At 34.4% G+C, this 16,792-nt stretch overlaps 1 protein-coding gene and 1 long non-coding RNA gene across 4 annotated transcripts; one reads left to right on the forward strand and one right to left on the reverse strand.

Annotated features, from left to right (window-relative positions):
- Window positions 1-8,639: 8,639 nt before the first annotated feature.
- On the reverse strand, window positions 8,640-16,621 carry LOC128683801 (intraflagellar transport protein 81 homolog). The gene is made up of 11 exons (XM_053769761.1): window positions 16,336-16,621; window positions 15,341-15,546; window positions 14,362-14,549; window positions 13,404-13,525; window positions 13,023-13,154; window positions 12,672-12,803; window positions 11,610-11,810; window positions 10,352-10,471; window positions 9,839-10,006; window positions 9,344-9,730; window positions 8,640-9,097 (listed from the first exon to the last, which is right to left on the reverse strand). The coding sequence occupies exons 1-11, from the start codon at window positions 16,480-16,482 to the stop codon at window positions 8,933-8,935; spliced, it is 1,968 nt and encodes a 655-aa protein (XP_053625736.1). The 5' UTR covers window positions 16,483-16,621; the 3' UTR covers window positions 8,640-8,932.
- On the forward strand, window positions 10,174-15,344 carry LOC128683802 (uncharacterized). Of its 3 annotated transcripts, none has more exons than XR_008406322.1 (5): window positions 10,174-10,400; window positions 10,903-11,302; window positions 11,652-11,844; window positions 14,754-14,818; window positions 15,147-15,344. It is a non-coding gene; the product is annotated as an uncharacterized LOC128683802 (long non-coding RNA). The 3 variants fall into 3 exon arrangements; XR_008406323.1 differs by lacking the exon at window positions 10,174-10,400 and adding an exon at window positions 10,403-10,513 and having other exon boundaries at window positions 14,754-14,895; XR_008406321.1 differs by lacking the exon at window positions 10,174-10,400 and adding an exon at window positions 10,403-10,513.
- Window positions 16,622-16,792: the final 171 nt, after the last annotated feature.

A 16,792-nucleotide genomic window follows, 5' to 3' on the forward strand; every position in this document is an offset into this window, starting at 1 on the left:
CAAACGTATAATATATTATTTCATAACATACATATTTCATTAAAATCTCAATACTGACATCCCACAAGTTGCGTATATATATATGTATGGTTTAAAATGAACCATAAATCGATATAAGCCGAAATTATAGGTTTTTGTTTTATTTTATGCATCCCCCTGTGTTTAATTCCATCGGTACCGTGTCGTCGCTCCGATCGTTCATCATCAATAATTTCGTCGCCCGAACCTTCGATTTATTCGGGAATATACGCCGTGCGAAGCCACGCTGCTTCCAGTGACGGTAACCACAAACATTATTTTGAAATTTACGATAATTTATTACTTACTTTTCTCATTGCTTAGCGTATTAAGACTGAGTCATTTCGTCTTTTTTTATTTCCTAAAGTGTATAGCTACTTACATTTATTCAAGGATTAAATGTTTTGATTTAGGCAACAATTGACTAAAAAATTCGTGAGACTTAAGATATAATAAAATGCTCACGTTTGTAAATCGAACGTGGAAATCTCAATAAGTTACTAAGAAAGTGCTTTGGAACATCGACTGTGACACTCATTTCCGATACTTATATCCGATTAAAATGCCAGGGAATAAGTAGTTGCGGAAATTACTTTATTACGAAATCTTTCAATCAATTTTTTATAGAAATATTATTATCAATAGAATTAATTCAATGAGTGTTCAAAATATTCAGTAAATAAATACTTCGTCGTGTTTTTGATCCACATTGAAAAATCTCTATTAACTTGAAACTTTGTGTGATTTGCCCATAGGTAAGTAGTAGGTATCATAATAGTATTACAAGTATACGTCAGATTTTGAAACATCAGAAATGTAGTAAAACAATAAATCTATAAAACAAAGTGCGAAAAGCAACGAACGGGCAACGGTTACGGCTATGAATTCACAAAAAAATTGTACATAATTCGACCGAATTACTGGTACTAGAGGGAATGAACACAAGTTTGACTCTTGTAACACACTAGCGGCTCGGGTGAAATCATATAATGAATTACCTATACACCTAAACCTTCCTTCCGGAAACAGTACTTATTGGTGAAAACCATACAAGAATCCGTCTAGTAGTTATGACATGGGGACTTCTTTTTATGATTTGTTCCTAAATCGAAAAAGATGGATGGTTTCTCGTCTAACTTGTTTGGATAGGGATTTGACCTAATTAACGTAGGTACATACCTAGATTAAAGTCCTCAAGTCCCTTAATCTGATGCGTAAAAGGGAGAGTGGAAGATTCCAGCAGATTTACATTTTTGGTCGGATTTTCCGTCTGGGCTGGATTAAGGGGGTAAAGGGTTGCACCAAAAATAAATTTCATTAGAGAAATTTCAACATAAGCAACTTTAGTTATTTTAACTGATAAAACCGTTTTCCAAATATATAAGTGTTCAATCACGTATATTAACCAATACAATCCGAAAAAATACATTGAGACTACTATAGCAGTTATATTAGGTCCTTACATATGAAATTGGCGTTTTGTTGTACTGGCCACTTTAATCACAAATTTCTCCTCTTTAGTTAGGAATTCCTAATTCAAATTTTTACTGCTATTTACACATGTATTTATGTTTCGTTAACATGTACTCTTGTGTTTTTTTTCTTCTGATTTTTCTGTTTGCGTCACTCAGTTTACAGAATGGAAAACTTGAAATACGAGTACGAGTTCCACCGTAACACCAGTGCTGCGGGAACGGCTCGAAGGGTTAATGATGTGTATGGTGGTCGCGTCGAAAAGAAAACATAGTGCGTTTTTGGTTCCAATGTTTTTGTTCTGGCAATTTCGACCTGCAGAACAAGCCCTATGGACGGCCGGAGACCCTAGTTGATAATGAAGAATTGAAGGCTAATGTGGAAGCGGATCCATTGCAAACCACGTCCGAGTTAGCTTCAGGCTTCAGCGTTAGTGATAAAACTATTTTAATCCACTTGAAGCTAATTGGGAAGATTTGAAAAGCTAAATTTGAAAGATGGGTACCTCACGAATTGAGTGAAGCAAACCGGCAAACGCGTGTCGGCCGGCAGACTGCTGCGTTACATTACTTAACCGGCACAATAATGAAGGGTTTTTAAATCAAATCATTACCTGTGAAAAGTGGATTCTCTACGATAATCGAAAACGCTCATCGCAATGGCTGGACCCTGGCAAGCCAGCCAAATCCTGCCTCAAGCAAAAATTGTCCCAAAAAAAGTTACGTACTTGTAAGCGTTTGGTGCCGGTGTCATTCATTACAGTTTTCTCAAATCTGGCCAGACGATTACGGCAGACGTCTATTATCGGCAATTGCAAACTATGATGGAAAAGCTAGCTGCTAAGCAACCGAGACTGGTCAATCGCTCCACGCCACTGCTGCTTCACGACAACGCTAGACTACACACTGCACAACAGACGGCTACCAAATTAGAGGAGCTTCAATTGGAATGTCTAAGACATCCACCGTACTCCCCGGACCTTGCTCCAACAGATTACCATTTTTTTCGAAATTTGGATAACTTCATCCAAGGCAAAAAAATCAACTCCGATAGGGCAGTCCAAACCGCCTTCAAAGATTTTATTGATTCCCGTCCGAATGTTTTGCTTCGACTTTTTGTTCCTCCTATACCAAACGCTAATTTCATATGTAAGGACCTAATATTTAACTCTTTTTGTCTTTATTGCTATCTGTTAAAAATGGTCTACTCTTTTTTAAGTTTAGAACGACAGTTGAGAGATTTATTTAAAAATATTCCAATTAAATATGAATATATTGTTGGTATTCACTTTATTTTACTTTCGTGGTTCGTCACCGCGGAACTCTGAGCCAGCCATCTCACGAACTCGGCTCCTCAGTCAGCTGACAGTTCGGTAATGAGTTTGCGAGGTAAAACAAAAACTTTCACTTCTTCTCTAAACATTCTTCAATCTTCGGTCTACACTTAAGTACAAAGTTGCGCGGATGGAACACGCACATTTATTTATAGTAGGTATGCCTATCCAGCACTATAAGCAAAATTAAAAATTAGTTACTATTATTTTACAGGAAAGGTAGTAACATTATGTAAACATATGTATTTTATTTTTACGACATACAGACCACTTTGAAAATAAATATAGATATTACAGAAGCTATTTATCCACTTATTCGATCTAAGTAATTTGTCACCACCAACAATTTATCATCGATTTGTAGATACATTGATTAGTTTACTCTATATATAACATTGCTATTTTATAACATTTTAGTCATTTGATTTAATGAATTAATAAAGTAGACAAGGATTTATCAAAACTAATGTTAGATAATTAATATGAATTGTCTAAGTCAAGATTAAATGATTTCGGGGAGGCATTTAATACGATCGTATTAAATCTCCATCCATTAATTCAAGTTATCAAAGCATCTTTCCATATATCAACATTACTATTTTAACTGCGTTTATTATTCAAGATTATTTCATTTGTTTTCTTACTACTTAATAACCCATATACTTCCCACTAATAATTTAAATCTAAAAGTGTCTTTGTTTGTCATACTTTCAGTTTAAAATGGAGCATTTAAATCAGGTGATTTTTATTATCAATATATTTAGTTGTATCGTCTATACTATATTGATAGTATAGACGATAGAACTAAAGAGTGACCTAAGCAACTTTTTGGGCGACTGCTAGTATAATATAAATACGATATATATGATTTTTATGACTCCATGTAATGACATGAGGACCGAACTACGGCAGATTTGAAATCAGGAATATCGAGTGAAGTAGGTAGTAGAAGAACTCCAAAAAATCCGAATACTTCTTTTGTGATCTTTATGGTTAATTACCTCTTACTAATAGCTATTTAGTTACCTAGATTTAATATTAACGTTTCATATTTAGAACACTCATCAGAATTAAGGAGAATTAGGAAGAACACAAAAATAAGCGGAAAACTTGAAAAGTCTATCATTTTAATTAAATGACACGTAAATTAGCTGACGTCAAACTTAAACAATTTTGTCGTAGATTGCGAGCTCGGAAATAATGCGTGAAGTCACTTAGTACCTACCTATAACAAGATGAATAACAGCGAAAGTAAAAAGCTACTATATTCATCTATTCGGATCTATATTAAATAGTATACTATTTACCTATATAAGAAGCACAACTACCGAATTGTGGACATAAAATCTAAAAAGTATCTATTGAAAAATTAGAGAATTAACAAAGTAAGTAATTAACAAATAGGTGAACACGCAATCTTATCGAAGACAATAATAGTTCGTTGCACTATAAACCACAAGCTCAGCCAGACACAGACAACCATTTTGGCAATTTATTGCTTCGTACGTGTAAGTGAATGTTATCTATCTACCACCGCCTAGTGGTGGTAGATAAATTATTATTAACAATCACGAAGTGATTATTAATATTACATTCACTTCACGGTTAGTTTCTTGATAGGTCGAACGAAAATTGTATGAAATCTTACTTCACTACTTTCAGTGTTTTGTGTTCGGATCCCACTGTCGCTTGACAATATAATGCCCTACACCACCCCGTTATTACAAAATATAATATTGAGCTAACAAAACATCTAATTTGCATGACAGTGCCTTACGCTCAAAATCACCCTATTCGTATTTTATTATAATGTCTAGCGACTTCATGACTTACATATTATGTACGTTCTGTTTAGCTTTTTTCTACGAGGTTTCAACTTTGTAACGCGTGCACCAGTCTATAGCAACATCTTGTTTCTTCCTTAGGGCTTCGTATAATTTGATATTCATATCGACTAAAATATTTTTTGGTGAATAGCTACATTATTAACTAAAAGCTGAAATCTGTTCTACTTAGATGTTATCTTAAAAATCCCATAAAAACGAAAACATAGAAAGAGCAAATAAGTGTAATTGTATCACAAAATAAACAGATTACTTACAATCCTTCAAGTTTATTTTATTTTTGCTGTAAAAATATAATAACGAAATACGTGTTGTATACTTGATAGACTCGAAAAAGCAAAATGATAAAATTTGACGTCAATCAGGAACGTGAAGCGATCCCGCAACCATCGAGCGTCGGAAACTGAAGCGGCTTTTTACGTGATCTTGTATTCAAAGTTAGTTTCGTGAGTTTGGTTAACGTTTTATACACATATCAAGATATTTTTTATTAAAATCAAAGCAATTTTTTGTGCAATCCAATATGAAATAGATTCATACCTACCATTCTAGAAATTATTGCATAACAACAATTGATATTTCTATTAGAAAATATTTAACTATTATAACAATATTATCTCATACTTATAATCAATGATACCTAACCTGCTAAACTACATGAACATTGTGTTATTGTGTTAATACATGGTAATAACTAATTAATAATAAAAAGAAACAAAGAAATCAGCCATCAGAAACGTAATTTAACATATTCCCGACATCTACCAAACGTATTGTGTTCTTTTGTAAAATTATATTCAAATAGCGTGTCACTCACAAGAGAAATGGCAAAAATTAAAGTATGGATAGACTGAACTGAAGTGCGACGAAATAAATTGATAAGGGTCGAACTGCTGGCCTTTTATGTTTCCAACCACATCAGTCACTCGCTAATTATTGTTAAATAGTACCTACTATCACTCCAAAACATTACTAAATCATTGCATAGATTGTTCAGTAATAACTTTGCTTGACAATTAATAAGTTTATGTCTAAGTATATCTTTAAATGAAGTATAATAATATTATTTTCCAAATTTGTCAGGATAAACATTAAATTTTAGACTTCTGGGGTAGTTATGTATTAATTGATTACTACTTTTGATCATTGATAAATAAAACAGAACACAAAATTGGCTACTCTCCAATTAGGGCAAGTACGTAACTATGTTGACTCAGCATAACGGGCCATCCGTTTATTATTGATAGTTAATATCTAGGTACTTAATTACATGTAATTGAAATCCATGGATTTCAAAGTAAAATTTGATACCGTTCATTTATTGATTCAATAAAAGTTGAAAAACCGGTAATTGAACACCTCAGTTTTTCATAGTCCATTCTCTGGATTTTAAAAACTTATGAAAGAACACCTATGTTCCAACACTAGCCAAAAGATTAGAAATCGTTTTTGGAACGTAATTTATAAAATTGAACTTTAATACCATAAGCGTAAATTGGGTTATCAATAAATCTTTGAATAGTCAACGTTGCAGCTGACATAGGAAAAATTTTTGTATTACAGAAAAAAGCTATCCGTTTTATTTATGGGTTAAAACCTCGAGATTCTCTTCAAGAACTCTTCAAATCAATTAACATCCTCACTGTTGTATGTCAGTATATCTTTGATGTGCTTATTTTTGTCAAATCAAATTTACATTTATATAAAAAATTAAACGAAGTAAATAGTGTAAACACTAGAAATAAGCACAAACTTTGTATGAACAGATTCAGGCTTAAAAAGGTTCGGCGGTCTTTCGTGGGTCAAAGTGTAAAATTATTCAATAAACTCCCTGCAGAGGCTATTAATCTGCCAATGAAAAATTTTAAAACTTATGTTAAGAAAAATTTAATGGATAAAGCGCACAATTAACGCCTATTTGACTGATAAAAACGCTTGGATCCTGCCGACAACTTTGCCACTCCACACATGATCTCCTAATTTTTATTTTACTGTTTTTTATTATTTTATTCATAATTTTTATTTTTGTTATAATAATTCGTATGGCATTTAAATTTTATTTGTAAAACATGTACGTGATTTGTGATCTTCAAGTGTCTGAATTATACTTCTATTTCGACGAATAAGAATTGTAATTATGAAGTCATGGGAATCGAGTGTGTCATGCTCACTCAAATGGTCAATCTGGTGGTGGCGTCGTGGGCCGGGTCGTGAGGTTCCCTCTATTATGGTTGAGCTACGCGATGGCTGTCCCATGCGTCAACTCGTGAACGGGTGCTGCCAGAGGGAACTGGTCATCTCGTTTCTCATATATTTTCATGTAAGTTAATTGTGTTTCACATATATATATATATATATATATATATATATATATATATATATATATATATATATATATATATATATATTATAATCAGCACTCGGATCACAATCATAACCTGTTTTGATATACCTTTTGACTATGTACATTTATATATTATTAGAAAAAAAAAAAACATTGTAAGAAACAATAATGGTAAGCCGATCTGGCATGATAGGGACCAACTATAAATATAAAGATTGACGAGAAAAAGTGCCTGTGAAGGTCTAATTTCTGAATAAATGATTTGAATTTGAATTTTGAATTTGAATTTGAATCGTTCCAGTGAATGAACCGCATGTTCATTTACTAGGGTTTTGGCAATTTATTAAACTAGTGCATGAACACGTGTTTTATTCAAATAATACTCAGAAAATTGATTAAAATTGTTTGTAAATATAAGCATTAAGTCATATATTACCTTTATATGAACAAAAATCTATGTAAACTCTTTAAATATAATGGCAAAACTACGATAAGAAAGGTAGTGTCTTACCTGACGCCTAAATTCTTGCCCATACAAAATATTTTTTTGTAGCACACCTTAACTTTACCCCGACGCCATTTTGCAACTGAGCTGTATTTGTCATCGGAATAAGTATTATGTTCGAAGTAATATTCTCAACGAAAATAAAATTCTTGTTTACAGTAGAAATCGATTGTTTTCTTATTTTGGATAAAAAATTGTGTTTTGTTCATTCACTGGTACACTTACACTAGTCAAATCAAATACTTTTTTCCACGTGTCAAAAACAAATTGTTATATGGAGCTCGTATGACAGTAATGTTAAATGTATTGTGACGTCACAGATTTTGGAGTAAAAAAGCATTTATATTATACTAGGTACCTACTACTAGGTACTTATTTTTGCGCGCTAATTTTATGTGTAGCTCATACTCAACGAAATCTCCAACTTACCCGAAGAGTAACGTCACTGTCCACGAAGGTTCACGCAATACTCGTATGAATGATTTATTTAAATCCGAACGTGGCAGGTATATAGGATGCTCCTCGGGATGGGAAAATATTTGGCTTTCAAATTGGCCATTCCCCACGTTCTCAATTCATGACATCTACGTGCGTCAATATATACCGAAGGATTGAATAGAATTCCGAAGCTCCTAACGCCATATGCAATTTGAGCTTAAATCTCCAATGGAAACATTTTTGTTACAGCTTCATAGGTTGAAGCTGTAACAAAAATGTTATTACACCTACAGATTTTATAGGATAATCTGCTGGAAATTATTTCTTACACGGCGACTGAAAACGTTTTATGCGAGACGCAGGGAACTATAAGATTTTAACATAAAGAACATTTTTACGTAGGCTCATTCTTAGTACCTTCGTAAATGCTTTGTTTTATAAATCAGTATTCCTGAAAATCAAAGGTGAAGTTTCTAAAAGGCGCTATTGGTTAATTTCCATTGAGAGCGCTCAGATTATGTTAAGCAGCCCGGCTACTTTTTTATTTGTTCTGAACGTCCGTTTATTCGCCGCCGTGGACGGGGTTCAGAAGAACTACTTATTTATTCATTTATGACAGGGACAAACTTTTTCCAATTACCTTATAGATATTCCAGGTGAAGTATAAAAGGGATAAGAACAGAATTTGCATGGGTAAGACCTTTATTTAAAAATGTCAACAGCAGATAAAGATAACGATACTGTCGTTGAAGCTCACTTTTATAAGAATAAAGGTTTGAAGTAGACTTTCTCACAACTTATCTATCTACTAACTAATTTTACCAACAACAGGCCATTGATTTCAATTATTTGAATTCAATGTTTTTTTTTAGTTTGGACATGAAGTAGAGTGCAGTCTTTAAAAATAGGTACTGAGTTCGACGTGTTAAACCCAATAATCCAATTAATAGTATGATAATAACAAGATATTAGTAAATTCATGTGAGTGTGAGCATCTGCGAATGCTGTGTGATGTGCATGCGGCCGGTCCTGGCGGGCTCGGTGCGAGCGCGCAATTTGCACTGCAGCAGCTTCAGCGTGTTCTCCCACAGCCGCGTCTGCTGCTCCACATCGCCCTGCCGAGAACTGATCGCGCGTTGTTCCTGTATATCAAAAGAATATTAAAGTTATATTATGTCACAGACTTTGATACTAATAACTAAATTCACCGCTAAGGTCTAATGTGGAGTAAGGTCTATAACCAAATCAAATCTGTTTAAATGGTTGCATGTGTAAAATCTCTCTCACTAATGGTAACTATCATGTGTCCACACGATAGAATCGTACGACGAAATGATAAAATTAAATCGATTATAAATATTTATTTAACGATGATTATAGACACTTACCTCCTCCAAATTTTTCACAATTTGTTCTGTTTCAGCAACTTTTTTTTTCAACGCCTCCATTTTTGATGGCTTCCTTGGCGACAACATAGAATTTTTCATTTCAAACATGACGACTTCCTGCAAACTTTCGGCTTTTGTTATTTTCTGCCGCAAATTTTTCCATTCATCCTCCTTGCTATTCAGCTGGTCAGTCAAATCTTTCACTTGGGTTTTAAGGGGTTCCATTTGGGATGTTATGTTTATTGAAGTTGCTTCGTAAACTCGCTTCTTTTGTTCGTACTGTTGTTGGATTGTTTGGAACTCCTCCTTTATAGGCTTTATTTTGTCTGCCAAAGGTTGGATTTCTTGACGTACCTGTGATAACTTCTGTGCCGTTTGCGCCACTAGCTGGGAATGTGTAAAAAGACAACCGGAAATATTATACTTTGAGAAACTAAAATAAATGAACGTCGTAAATAATAAGACGATAGGTACTTCTGATACCAGTTTACATACCTGTGACAAATCGTGTAAAGATTTTTTAGTTAAGTCAGTGACTTTGTCTTTTTCCATTGATTCGTCATCCTCTATTTTGAGTTTTTTGTGATTCACGAGAGCCAACTCAACAGTAGGGTCACTTGTGCTTATAATATGTAAAGTTCTTGCCAATATTCCTGCTTCAATCTGTAAAAGACGTAATTTAATGGACGATTGATGGATATTTAACATTTTGATGTCGATGAATATGTTATGTGGAGTCAAATTACCAGATACCTACACATTGCGGAAATTATGTATTTAAAATATTAAAAACAAATTATATTGCGACCGTATATTTTTGACATCTATAAACAAGTTGGCTTCCACTTCAATTCTGAGCAAAGGATTTTGTAGCATAAAAACAACATTCAACACGTGTATTCGTTAAAAGAATTACTTCACAAGTCCTCGACGTATGCCAGAGAGAATATCCTCATTTTGTTTTGTTACGAAAATAAATAGAAAGCTCCTTAGGAGTTGAGAGGCTACCTTGAAAGTGGAAAGGTTCGCGCGTTGCCGCTTGTACACCGTGCTCTTGGTGCGTAACGAATTCACGTACTTCTTCAGCTCTTCGCCGCGGAGCACCGTGTCCCCCAGGAGCTGCTTAACCTGGATTATTAAAACTCCCATACAATAAAGGCCTATATAAAGGTATACCGAATCCATATGCAGCACGTACTCAGTATGATATTAGAACGAAAAAACTTACATACAAGAATTATCTAAGTAAATATTTACAAAAAAATATATACAAAGATTAACAATAAACATATTTTAAAAATATTTTTGACCCCCGACTACAGAAGGAGAGTTATATAAGTTTAACGTGTCTGTATGTCTGTGCGCGGCATTAAAAGCCAAACGGGTTAACCGATTTTAAGCTAGGTTTTTTTATTTGAAATAGAATTCAATCGAGAGTGTTCTTAACTATGTTTGGAAAGTATGTATGTATATTATGTATGTATGTATGTATTGTATTCAGTTGTTTGGAAAAGACTTCTCCTAGGAACAATAATAACCAAGTTTGTATACTTTTACAGATAAATTACAATAACTCTGAGATCAAAGTATCTTTGAATTAACATCAATCTCTGAGGAAATAGCGAATTATCTGCGTCGAAAGCCGACTCCCCGACGTAATGAGCGAATTTATTTGGAATGAAAAAATGTTTATCAGATCGGAAGATCTCGCGATGGCTCCTATAAGACAGGCCAAAGATTTTAATTAACTTCAAGCCTCAATCAGTGTCTCCCACTTTTAGCGTGAAATTATGAGACTAATCAAGAATTCTTACAGCCAAATTTATTTTTTTGGATGATAATTATTAACAGGTCTGAAAGCAGTCGTGTTATGAAATTAATATTCTCCTTTAAGAAAGAAAGGGAATAAATTGATTGGCTAAATACAAACTACGCCACTACAGACTTCGATGGTTGCCAGTAAGGCCTAATTTGCTTAATATAAAACGCCGTAGCACGATCATTATCACACTATTATATTACATTATAGACTTGTTATTCATAAAAAAGTTAAAGCGTACCTACTTTAATCTAAAATATGCTTTGTCACTATCGTACTTTATTATATTTGCCATTGATAGAAGGAGTAAAAACACTTCAAGCTTAAAGTATATTTTAACTTTTATATGAAGTTTAAGTAGTTGTTTTAAGTCAATTTTTGACGTCAATAAATAAGTGATGTATATCATGCTAAGTTAAATGATGAAATTCTAATTTGACTATGTACCTGAGACTGCAGATCAGCAAGTGTTGCCTCGTGTTCCTTCAGAGTGGCCGTCAACTCGTGAACGCGCGCGGCACTGGCGTCCTTGTTCCGCCTGATGACGGCTGCTTGCTGTCGAAACGGAGCCAGTTTGTCCTCCTGCGGACCAGCTGAGGCTAGGCGACGTTGCACTAACTGCTCCAATTCGCTATTCACCACAGCTATCTAAAATAATATTAGAAGACAAAGTAAACGAAATGTAAGATTCTTATCAGTTTTTAGTGGAACTACGAAACTCGTAGACTAGTGCTACGCAACAGCTACGCCAATCGTAGTTGGGACAAACCAAGAACTCAAATTTAGACACGTAATTTCAAACGCTGCTTACATATGCGTGAGTATTCTTTTTTCTTTATCACTGTAGCTTTTAACCCCCATGATAGAAGGAAGGTAGTTTAACATATCTGTATATCTGTCCGTGGCATCATAACAGCCAAAAGGGTGAACCGATTTTTAGCATCCCGTAATCCTCCCTTAATATAAAAAGAAGTCCCCCGTCACGTCTATCTGTCTGTATGAATGCGATAAACTCAAAAACCTCTCAAAAACATTTAAAAAAAAATCGTTGCCCCTCTAGAGATATTTACTGACTATTAGAGCTTAGATTATAAGTAATTGTATTGTATTTACCTAAAGCAGACCTACAAAGTCAGTTTCCTTATTAGATATTTAATAACTGCCGTCTGGTACATTATATTTGCTCTGTCGGCTTTGTTGAATATTAGCTGATATTAGTGGCTAATATACTCAGCTACGGAAATCTTTTACTATTTCTGTCTATTTTTCTGACACTTACTGTCACATTAGGACTGTACGATTCATTGCAATACTTTTGTATATTATTTTTAATATACATAAAAGTGACTCATAGGTTTAGTCTTTTATTAAATTTATTTGACAATATTTTTTTTATTCACAGAGATAAGAAATTATATAGATACTTTTACGCGTAAAAATTGAAGATACAAAACTTAATAGTTTTCTTATTTCGCGTTTTCCTAATTTATGAAAGGTTGTCCTCCTTACCTTATCTTGAACCAGCACCAAGTCAGATCTTGTCGGATGTTGTTCGGTCGCAATATTCTGCATTATGTTCAACTCTCTCTGCAGATGAGTTGTCTCTTGCGGGAGCTTCTCCTTCACTAAGTAGCTATTTAACTGTCACAGCGAGAATAATCATGAATACATAAAATAGTTTCAGGAAATTTTATTAATAGATTGATAGTGAATATATTAATCCATGAACAAGACTTTTGAAATGAATACAACATTTGGTAGGTATTTTTTGAGTTTTACTTAGAAAATAAAATGTACCAAGTACTTCCGAGGGAAACAGCAATAAAATGTTCATAAAACATAGTGTATTTTTTACCATACCTGAATTTCTTCTTGCAAATGTTTTATGACCTCGTTGACGGTCTTCGGCGTGGCGCTCTGTCCGTGCATCACGTTCAAATATCTCTTTAACTGCTCTGACGCCATTTTTAGTTGCGACTGTTGTGCATCGTACTAAAAATAAAATGTCCATTAGTATTCACAAAATTATTTATTATTAGGATTGTCGGTTACAAATTACAGTTTCAATTTATAAAACTTTTGACTAGTTACCTACTCACAATAACTGAACAACCGAAATTTACTAGTATTACAAAATGCTAAAAATAAAAAAGATAATAAATTAGTAAATAACGACTGGATCGTTGTAAAGCCAGTCAAGCCTGTTATTAAAACTTAGATCAAAGGCAATCGTGAATTTACCTGACTTTCCAATTCTTTCGCTTTTTCTTGTTGAACTCTGAGCGATCTACTCATATTCAACAATTCTTCCTTATTAGATACGTCCACCAAGTTAACCTGAACATTTTCTAAGCGTTTTATCACTGAAATAGTCAAGTTTGAAATTGATTTAGACTAACTTGCCACCTACACTTAGAAATATATATTTCTTCTTAGAATGTTATTTCTTATTAATATTTCTTTTTGCTCTAGTGGAGTGGAATTGGTCGTTGAGACTTTCTAAAACTATTTTTTTATTGAAAAGCAGGCACCTACCTATTTACTTGAAAGTATGAAAATAAGACTTATGACTTATGAGGATCGTGTAACGGCCATTTGTCCATACAAAAAGAGAAACCGTTTTTCTTCCCCTAAATATTACCCGATCCTAATTATTTTTTAGTTTGTTATTGATATCTACTATAAAATAATAAATAGGTTTTAAAGTTTTCCTTTTTTCGAAATTTCCAACAACAAATTTACTTCGTCATCATAAAAACACCTAGAATATAGTATCCTCAAAAATTGACTCCAAAATCAAAGAGATTGTCATGATTTAATTAGTGAAAAACGTTTTCACCTGACACGCTAATTTGATTAAAAATATTAGTTATCAATCCCACTATCGCCGTTAGCCATTAGCGCAGTGGTAAAGTGGCATGTGTTTTCTTAAATACCTATTTCACAAAAATCGGATCGTTAGATCAACTTCACCTACAGGGAGGGAGTGAAGTTAGTGTAGTACCTATAAGCACAGTTTAGCTTCAGAAGAACATGTGTGAAAATGTAAAGTAACAATACATTTATATTGCAGATGTCCAACGTCTGGGGATTCATTTGCGTCATATGCCAAACTTATCGCAATAACTGGAGTTACGGAAAAGTTTATTCCATAATAATATCATTGTTAATGATGTTTCCAACTAGTTATAGCGCTTACCGATGTCTCTCTCGACTGCCATTTCCTTGATATCATTAATAATTTCCGTAGCGCTTTCCTTCTGTAACATCCGAGTTCGCTTGTGCACATCTTTGAACTCATCCATTAGGTTCTGATACAGATCTAGCATGTCTTGAATGTTGTTGTTTTGAGCTACGTCAGTTGGAATGTCCGGCAATTTGAGATATCTAGAATACAATTGATAAATTGTATTCTAATGTAGGTATATAAAAATATACCTACATAATATGAATAGATACCTAGATAAATGAAAAGTTATTTTCCATCAGCTGAGACACATTTAAAAATTAGAAGTTGGTTTTATATTGCCTCTGTGTAGTAAAGAGTAATTTAATAAAAATGGTGTAAATGCCGAAATTTTTCAATTTCAGACGTCACAACTTCTGGGAAAACCAAAACATCTAAATACGAAAGATCAATTTCCTATTCATTCATAGTGAGTTACATTTATTGATAAAATGCCAAAGAAAACACATCTATTAGTCTGCGACCCCGTTATTTCTACAGAAAACGGTAATAAAAACAACGGAACTATTTCTGTTTAGTTTGTGAATAGATTCAGGAGCTTACTAGTTCGGTAACAACGCTTAGGTACGGCAATTACTCGTTGTCTACGAATGTATTGTAGGAACAAGATTAATAACAGGAATATATTGGAATTGAAACAAGAAACTACTAAAAGTTATTGGAAATTTTCCTAGCATTGACCTGTGCACCTGACTTAACTCTTATAATAGCATTTATGGAAATTCACTTGTTTCCAGCTGTGGTGTGGGAGTCGAAAACGGAAAAATGCCAGAGCGTGGGTAGCATCCTCCAATTTCTGTCTATATACTGAAATCACGAGCCCCTTTTCAAATTTAGCTGATTAAGTAAATTTACGATGGATGCTTTAAAATATTTCGTCCCGAACATCAGGTCTAGGAAATCAGTTCTAAAATTTTAATGTTTATCGTACTTAGCAAGATATGCGGTGTTCTTGACTTGTTCCTTATTGGTGAGCAGCCAATGCAGGACGTGGTGCACGGTGCGGGCGTCCCCCGCCAGCAGTTGGCTGCGGAACCGGGCCGGCTCCGTGGCCGCCGGCGGCCGGTACTTCACGCTGCCCAGCATTTCCAGCAGACGCATCGATACCGTCTCGGGCTCGTCTTCATCCACATCCAGCTGTCGAGACGAATTCGTTCATAGCTTTGAGATAAATGTTATAAATAAAATATGTAAGTCCACGTGAAAAATTGTAAGACATTATTTTGTAAATAAATGCTTTGATCAAAATTGACAAAAAAATATTAACAACATTGTTTACTCTTAGGAGGTACTATGATAAATTTCCAACATTGCTTTACACTACTTTACAATGTAAAAATGCTACATCTTCACTTGAATCAATACTGTGGCTGTGGTGTTAACTAGAAATACACTGTCGGCTGAAAATTTGCGGTTCGCCACTAAAATACTTCTTCATAGTCGTATTTCTCATGGCTGAGGGTCGGAGGGTGGAATTATACACACACAATAACTTTCTTGGTATTAGTAATGGAGTGGTTTGCCATTGCCTTCTCCATTTCACACACAAGTTAATAATCAACCAGTGTGCAGGTTTCCTCGCGATGTTTTCCTTCACCGGAAGCAAGTGGTGGTCGATAAAAACAACTATACTCATGTATCAACTATACCGGAAGCAAGTGGTGGTCGATAAAAACAACTATACTCATGTATAGTTGTTTTTATCGACCACCACTTGCTTCCTACTCGTGCCACATGTGGCACGAGTAGGATTCGAACCTGGGACCTTTTGATCCGCAGGCGAGCGTCTTAACCATAACACCACCACCGCTTCTAGCATAACGAATAAACAAAATTTTGGAAAAGAACAACAAAAGACATACTTAGTGAAGTAACGAGGTCGCCTACTTTTTAAAGAGAAAAGCTGTTTGAAAGATCCTTCCTTACCTTATCACCTGCATTGAAATGAACAAGCAAGTCCACCAGCAGTTGGAGAAGTTGCTTCTCGTTCAACGCGTCGAACTTTATAAGATCGTAGTTCCTGCCGAGACTTGCGTTCACTTCTTTGACTAAAAACTTTAATTGCTCCGTCATTTTCCTTCCTTTATCGATTTATAGTTAAATATATACAAAAACGTACAGGAAGTGTATCATCTAAAATGAGATTAATACCCGCGATAACTAAAAACAGCGGTGATTGATATTACCTATGTAATTTTTTGCAATGTGTACACTTTTCGTTGTCATAGAAACCAATGTAGGTATAATGCCGGCTACACACTAATTAGACTATCTCGTGAAAGCATGAACATAGCGTATTGCATAACAAACCAGTTCTTTTCTTTCACTTTTTGTTCCTATTTTGCATTAGGCGCTTACCCGAGCTCGGGGCCCTTTCTATGCT

The sequence above is a fragment of the Plodia interpunctella genome, chromosome 3, assembly GCF_027563975.2.
Source record: "Plodia interpunctella isolate USDA-ARS_2022_Savannah chromosome 3, ilPloInte3.2, whole genome shotgun sequence".
Lineage (NCBI taxonomy): Eukaryota > Metazoa > Arthropoda > Insecta > Lepidoptera > Pyralidae > Plodia > Plodia interpunctella.

Bases quoted from the DNA above. Each gene is read 5' to 3' on its own strand.
- LOC128683801 (XM_053769761.1), bottom strand. From the start codon at position 16,482: ATGACGGAGCAATTAAAGTTTTTAGTCAAAGAAGTGAACGCAAGTCTC. The intron at 10,007-10,351 runs GTAGCCTCTCAA...CGTCTTTTACAG, and splicing joins CGAACCTTTCCACTTTCAAG to ATTGAAGCAGGAATATTGGC. The intron at 9,731-9,838 runs GTATGTAAACTG...ACACATTCCCAG, and splicing joins CTTTACACGATTTGTCACAG to CTAGTGGCGCAAACGGCACA.